The 7,216-nt window shown below is 61.7% G+C and overlaps 2 protein-coding genes across 5 annotated transcripts in view; both read left to right on the plus strand.

The window, feature by feature from the left end:
• The window catches only part of STOML2 (stomatin like 2), a 7,389-nt gene extending 349 nt beyond the window's left edge, over nucleotides 1–7,040 (plus strand). The window contains exons 2-10 of the mRNA XM_019518056.1: nucleotides 129–251; nucleotides 1,373–1,472; nucleotides 2,698–2,756; nucleotides 3,523–3,624; nucleotides 4,330–4,464; nucleotides 4,953–5,097; nucleotides 5,533–5,612; nucleotides 6,347–6,475; nucleotides 6,799–7,040. Of these exons, the coding sequence (XP_019373601.1) occupies nucleotides 129–251; nucleotides 1,373–1,472; nucleotides 2,698–2,756; nucleotides 3,523–3,624; nucleotides 4,330–4,464; nucleotides 4,953–5,097; nucleotides 5,533–5,612; nucleotides 6,347–6,475; nucleotides 6,799–6,930 (1,005 nt within the window). The 3' untranslated portion in view covers nucleotides 6,931–7,040. The remainder of the gene's footprint in view (nucleotides 1–128; nucleotides 252–1,372; nucleotides 1,473–2,697; nucleotides 2,757–3,522; nucleotides 3,625–4,329; nucleotides 4,465–4,952; nucleotides 5,098–5,532; nucleotides 5,613–6,346; nucleotides 6,476–6,798) is intronic.
• The window catches only part of FAM214B (family with sequence similarity 214 member B), a 47,343-nt gene that overhangs the window by 32,793 nt on the left and 7,334 nt on the right, over nucleotides 1–7,216 (plus strand). The gene's annotated exons all lie outside the window — the stretch shown is intronic.

Genomic DNA, 7,216 nt, shown 5'->3' on the forward strand with positions numbered 1-7,216 from the left:
GTTGGTGGGGGTGGGGCAGCGGGCTGTGGGGGGGCAGAGAGGTCTATAGCAGGGTGGTGGGGGGGTCGTGGCGGAGGTCCTACCAGGCCTGACCGTGGCACCGTCTCCTTCCTTCCTTCCCTTCACAGAGCCCGTGGCGGGCGGCATCCACGACGTCGGGGCTGCCCTTCAACACAGTGGTGCTGTTTGTGCCGCAGCAGGAGGCCTGGGTGGTGGAGCGCATGGGTCGCTTCCACCGCATCCTGGACCCTGTAAGGAGCCGGTTTGCCTGGGACCTGCAATGTCCACCCCCCTGCCCCCTGGCGCCCAAGCTCAGGCTCCTGGTGCTGCTCGTCCCACCTTGCTGCCGTCGGCCCTGAGGCTTGTTGCTGCCTCCAGAGGGGGCAAGAGGGATCCTCGCACACGTCTGCGGTGCCCCCGTTCTTTCTGCTCGGCAGTGCCCGGGATGGGGCTGGGATGTGGGGGCTGTTGCCACAGGAGTTGAGACCAGCCCCCCTCGCCTGTGCTGGCTGGGGGAGGCTGCATCCCGCCCTCTGCATGTGGCCCATGGAGGGTGCCTGGTTGTCATCCTCCCTCCTCCACTGCAGCCTAGGTCCCATCCGTCCAGGGCTCCCCATTCCCTTGGGGGTGGATCCTTGGCTAGGGAGAGACCCTGTCTGCTGAGTCCTTGTGCTGTGGTGACCCGTGGTGCGGGTCTCGCCTCCCTCCAGCTCCCTTACTGCAGCCCGGTCGCACCGGGATCTTTCTGGGCAGGCCACGCTTCATTCCTGACCCCAGGACTGTGTGAGATAAGCACAGATCAGGGCAGAATCGGCTTCCCCCCATTCCCACCTTGCTTGTGGATGAAGTTTGTGCTAACACATCAGTGTGCTTTGCACGGTCTTAACATTAACAACCTCTGCAAGCCAGTTCAATCACTGGGCGCCGCACTTCCTGCCTGCGCTCCTGATCTTGTTGTGCTTCTCTCTGCTGACACTTGGTTTAGTCTTGTCTCACCATTTCCTGCTGGCTGCCTGCCTTCCACTGTGCCTGCTGCCCCCTGGTTAAACTGAGTCCTAGGCCTCTGGGCTCCTTATGCTCTCAGCAGCTGGTGATGCTGCAGGCACGGGAGTGACTTCTCAGGAGGGGACATAAGGGTTGAAAGGTAGCACGTGGGAAACTGAGCCCAGCCTGCAGCCTCGTGCCTGGGGCAGGTGCTTTGTGCATGCTGGAGTCTGCCCTGCTGTGGGTGGCGGTGGAGATTCATAGATGCTAGGGTTGGAAGGGATCTCAACAGATCATGACCCCGATGATCCCTGGCTCCAAAGTGTGTCACCATCTGCCCGGATGCTGAGGTCCAGGCTCTGACTGCCGCTTCCCTGCTCCCTTCCAGGGCTTGAATTTCCTCATCCCGGTGCTGGATAAGATCTGCTACGTGCAGAGCCTCAAGGAAATTGTCATCGATGTCCCGGAGCAGTCGGCTGTCACCCTGGGTGAGCAGCACCAGCCCTCCCCTCCCCTCTCCAGGGCCAAGGCAGCTGTGGTGGGGGGAGGTTGGTGTATTCTTGGCAAGTCTGGGATACTCCACCGTGACACATCTGAATCTGACCTTGTCTGTAGAACTCAAGGTGCAGAGAACAGCACGGCCCTTTGGGCTCCCATCTCCAGCTGCCAGCTTGCTGGATCCTCCCTAGTGCTCAGCCTACTCTTCTCCACGGGCTCTTGACCTTTCAGACCGTTCCTCCCCCCCATCCCCCAGGCGGTGAGCCAGCATCTCCAGCACTCACCAACCAAGGGCCTGCGGAGTACGGCATTGCTTTGAGGACATGTTTTCAGGTGCCTGGTGCAGGGTTCGGACTGCTGGGAGGCTGGGGCCAGCAGTCAGCCTTCTGGAGTCCAGGTGCGATGTAGAAAGGACAACCTGGAATCATGGGCAGTAGTGAAAAACTCTGAGGTTTATTGTTGCCGTGACTGCATTAGCTGGACCTAAGCCCTGCCCCTTGTCTCCCTTGGCACCTGGCCCCTCCAGTACCTGCTGGCAGGGCACCTCTGGCCTCTGCCTCTCTCCTTGCCCTCCACGCCAGTTGTCCTCATTCCCACCTGCTCTGCTATGCCTGTGCTTTATGATGCCTGTCCCTCCCCATGGTGCCTGCATACTCGGACACCAGCACTTGCTGAGCCCCCCACTGCCTCTCCCCTGTTTAGTTCCTGCTGCTGCCTTCTCCTCACATCCCCCCTCCCCCACTACCAGTTACTTTCCCCTTGCAACTCCAGCCCCTGCTCCAGCCGGGGGCAGAAGCACAAAGCATGTGTAGCCTCCAGCCTGGTCTCATAGCAGCTGTTGCATTGGTGACAGCTTCAGCCCTGGCTCCAGAGCCAGAGCTGCCACCACTGCTGTGAAGTTGGGCTAGATCCAGAGGCAGCTTGTGCTCCATGCTCCCTGCTCCCTGCCCCAGCTGGAGTAGGGCCCCAGCCAGAGCCGGAGCTGTAGTGGGGAGGGAGAAACATGGAAGGGGAAAGACCTACAGGAGTAGGTTTTGTTACACACCATAAAAAGCTTATTTTAACCTCCCATCCGTGCTTATCAGTTACTTGGCCCTTTACTGCAAGCTGCCCCTAGCCGGTTCAGGGAAGAGAAGTGTATAACCCTGATGAACGTGTGACTGTGTCAGAAGATCCCCTGCCCCAGTAACCACTTGCTCCCCTCTCTCCCTGCAGATAACGTCACGCTGCAGATTGATGGTGTGCTCTACCTGCGCATCGTGGACCCTTACAAGGTACCTGCCTTGTTCCTGTGGGGCTCGGCCTGGCCACGTAGCCGGCTCTGGGCCTTGGGGAGTCCCTTCCTACCTCCTGTTCTGCATTGCTGTAGCTGCTTGTGCAAAGGACTGCAAGGGGCACTGAGGTCATGGAAGGAGCCAGGCCTGGAGCAGGGGAGGGAAGGCCAGGGCCAGGCCCCCACCCAATCTGCTGCTGTTCCAAGCTTCCTGCATGGGGAAGGGGGCCACACATGTTCCTCTCCTTATCTCCTGTGGGGACTCTGCCTGGGGCTGGTGTCCCCTGCCCCTTGTGTCCGGGTCCAGATCCCCTGCCCTAGCCTGGAAGCAGCAGCCACGCTTCCTGCTGGGCTGGGCGTTGGCCTGAGCCCTCTGTGCATGGGCTGGCCAGTGCATTGAGCCACCTGTGGGCCCTCAGCAGCTTGTAGGGGCCAGGAGAGCGGGCATTGCCTGCCATCCCTGCTGCTCCACTCCTCTTGGGGACAGCCCACGCTTGTTATGCACAGAGGCGGCTGGCAGGGCTGGGTATTGCTGCTGTGAGTCCAGTAGACACCCGCTCTGGGGCCAGGGCTCTGCCATGCGCCCCCCTGGGGCTGCCTGTTTCCTGTACTCGTCTAAGCACTGCTGCATTCATCTCCCTGCTGTGCCCTGGCATGAGCATTTGCCTTTGCTGGGGAGAGGTGGGCCCTAAGAACACCCCTCCCAGCAAGGGAGGGGGGTTGTCGACCTGCAGGGTCTTACTGAGTGCTGTGCTCTCCCGTTCCAGGCTAGCTATGGGGTGGAGGACCCTGAATACGCTGTGACGCAGCTGGCCCAGACCACCATGCGGTCTGAGCTGGGCAAGATCTCCCTTGACAAAGTCTTTCGGGTGAGTTGCATGCTGGGGCTGGGGCTTGGGCCCAGGGGTGGGAGGGAGCTGGATAGTGTCCCTAGGTCCTGAACAACAGGGCCTCCAGCCCAGCTGCAGTGTGCTCTTGTGAGACCCATTGGCTTGTGAGGCCCGAGAGAGGTGGCAGTGGGGGAGGGATGGTCTGTACGGAGGCAGCAGCAACGGCTGGGCCCCTGAGTGTCCCTAGTGGTGATTGTCCTGCTGGGAGGAGGGATCTGGTCCCAGGGAAGGTGAGGCAGAGCCCAACAGCGTTCCCAGAGCCAGTGGGGGTGGAAGGCGCCCAAGCCCCTCCACATCCAGCATCAAAGCTTGCTTCCCTGGGGCCCTTCCAGCCAGTCTGTATGCCCTGGCAGGGCCCAGCCGTGGGGGCTCCTGTGCAGTGGGTGCCATTCTCGGTGTACAGCTGGGGTCTGGAGAGGCCCCACTGGGCTGTGCTGGCAAAACTGCAAGACATGGCTGCCTCAGCTCTGGGCTCTTCATGTCAGGCCTGGAGTCATTTATGTTTAGTGGTACCTCTGCTGGGCACTGTCCAGCCCCATGGGAGACATCTGGAAGGTGCAGTCAGTCCTGCCTCAGATCCCCTCCCCTTCCCCCTCGGGCCTGTGTTTGGCCTCTGGGAGAAGGCCTGGAGGGTCCCCCCTGCCCCTCTCACCTGGCTTTCCCTGCCTGCCCCCGCAACCCCAGGAACGGGAATCCCTCAATGCCGGCATTGTGGATGCCATCAACCAGGCTGCAGATGATTGGGGCATCCAGTGCTTGCGCTACGAGATCAAGAACATCCACGTGCCGCCCCGCGTGAAGGAGTCCATGCAAATGCAGGTCAGCCCCTGCGCACGTGGGTCCTCATAGCTCTGACTGGTCCCAGCAAAGCGGCAGTGGCTCTACTTGCTGCCAGGTGGCTTTCGGTGCCATGAATGCCTGCCAGCACCCCTTGGTGGTAGAAGGCTGGCAGTGTGCCAGGAGCAGCCCTGCTGCCCCTGATCCCTTTCAGAGCCCTGTGCTACCCAGCATGAAATCACGAGTGCAGTCTATGGCATGAGCTGCCTGCTCACTGTCCACTGCATGAGGTGGGAGTGCAGCGGCCCAGGCCGAGCTGGGCAGCAAGCATTGCATCAACGGCTTGGTTGCTCCTCACTGCAGTGCCCAGGCTGAGTCAGGCTGGGCTGCCCAGGGCTTCCCAGGTCCCTCCCAGGGTTGCCTCCTGCACCTTGCTTGCAGCCGGTCTCTGCAGGGAGACAGGCCCATGCCTCCCCCAAGGAGGGGGAGCCACGCTTCCTGCAGCCACCAACCCCAGCACTTTCTCGCAGGTGGAGGCTGAGCGGCGGAAGCGGGCGACGGTGCTGGAATCAGAGGGGACGCGGGAGTCTGCCATCAACGTGGCTGAGGGACACAAGCAAGCGCAGATCCTGGCCTCCGAGGCCCAGAAGGCCGAGCAAATCAACAAAGCCTCTGGTAAGGGCCTGGGCTAAAAGTGCAGCAAGGGCTCCATAATGCCCCCTATGGGGCTGCCCCATCGAGGTGGGGAGAGCTCAGACCTGCTTCCTCCAGCAGCAGCAGGTTCTCCCACATGCCTGGGTGGGAAAGGAGCCGGGGTCCCTGGCTGGCATCACCCAAGCCCCTGCCTTACTATCTTCTTGGAGCCTGGTGTCACAGGGCATGCAGCCTGTGCGTGGCTGGTGCTGCTGAGCCACAGCCTAGTCCAGGCTGAGGCACAGAGCGGGCACCTCACCTTGCTGTGGCCTGGGCTTTCCTTTGGCTCGAGCCAGATGCTGCCCTTCCACAGGGCAGGACCCAGCCACCTACCAGTGGCTCCAGGGGTGTCGGGGCTCTTTCTGCACTGGTGCTTCCTCCCCTGCTGATTTCCCCTCTGCCGTGTTCCCTTCCCAGGAGAGGCCAGCGCCATTCTGGTCAGAGCCAAGGCCAAGGCTGAGGCAATTGAACTCCTGGCGGCTGCACTGACAAAACACGTGAGTGTGTGTTTTTGGTGGAGGGAGGTGAGGAAGCTGGGGGCTGCTGCCGTGCTGGGTCTGTTGCATCCCAGTATCTCTAAGGCAGGGACTGCAGGTGGTGGCAGGGTCTGCCCTGACCCTTCATCCCAGTGGATGCTCCGGACATCTCAGCACACGTCTGGGGTGGGGGTCGGGGGGTGGTTATCCCCTTGGTTAGCTGCATGGATCACCCCAGGCCCATGTGTGTGTGGGTCTCTTGTTTGCAGGGTGCCTGGAGGCCCCCAGGCAAGGTCCCATGGGCCAGTGCTGGACACCCCGTGTGCTCAGGACACCCCCATGCTCCCACCCTGAGTTTTGGAGACGCTGCTGGTCCCCGGCAGCAAGGCTGTGCTATGGGTTCCTACTTGACCTTTGTGCTGCTCTGTTGGGAGGTTCCCCGGTCATCTTTGTGTGGGGGGGAGGGAGCCAGTCCATAAAGGCTGCTAATATTGGCTGGGGGTTACCCGGCTTTCCCTTTCCAGGTCCCTTCACTCTCCTTGGCCAAGGAATCCCAAGCCTGCGGCTTCCCAGCCACTCAGCCATGCCCCCCTCATCCATGCAGTAGAGTCACGTGGGGGCTTCACCTTCTCATCAGCTGTGACTGGGGCAGAGCAAGGAGTGCTGGTCCTGCAGCATGGCTGGGCAGCACCTCGTGTCCTTGTCGGAGGAGCTGCTTTTCCCCAGAACATAACTCTGCCCTGCTTCTCTTGCAGAACGGCAACGCAGCCGCCTCCCTGTCGGTGGCCGAGCAGTACGTGAACGCCTTCTCCCACCTGGCCAAGGACACCAACACCATCCTGCTGCCCGCCAACACCGGCGACATCACCAGCATGGTCACCCAGGTCAGTGCGGCTGAGCCCTGGCGCATGGGTTGGGAAGGAGGGAGGCTGTGGGAATGCAGCGCCTCACATCCTCATGGGGAACAAGCGAGCCCGAGGCCTGGAGCAGGAGGCTTCTGGGTGGGAGTAACCACGGCCCGGCTCAGCTGCTGACGTTTGGACTCCCAGCTGCACGCTCTGGGGCTTGCTGGGCACCAGGCCACTGCTGCTGCCTTGCCCGAGGCAGGAGGCTGGGCCTTCCTGACCACAGATGCTCGAGTGATAGGTAACCAGGCCTCTCCTCAGGACTCATTTCTCCCACCTGACGGCTGTTTCCCTCTTCCTAGGCTCTGGGCATCTATGGTGCCTTGACCAGGCCGCATGCTGTGAAGCCCCTGGAGCCCTCGCTGCCTGCCCCCGATGTCCCGAAGCCCCCCAGAGTGGAGCTACCCGAGTCTGAGCAGCGCCAGTCCAGCTAGCAGGGCCATGGGTGCTAGAGCGCTGCCCTCACCCCTCAAACACTCTCCTACGTTTCCTTCCTGATTTTTTTTATTTGGATTGAATCATGTAATAAAGGAAGTGGCCCCGGGGCTGGCTGTGCTACATCAAGCCCTGCATCTGCTCAGCTGCAGCTGGCCGGGAGGGCTGCGAGGGGGGAGGGCTAGGGGCGCACTTGGATGCTCCAGGCTGAGCTGCTTGTCCCCGATAAGCCAACGGAAGGGACTGGAGCTGGCCGCGGCCCCCCATCTCCAGCCTCGTAGCGGG

Source organism: Gavialis gangeticus, unplaced genomic scaffold, assembly GCF_001723915.1.
Source record: "Gavialis gangeticus isolate Ggan-Ray unplaced genomic scaffold, GavGan_comp1, whole genome shotgun sequence".
Taxonomy (NCBI): domain Eukaryota; kingdom Metazoa; phylum Chordata; order Crocodylia; family Gavialidae; genus Gavialis; species Gavialis gangeticus.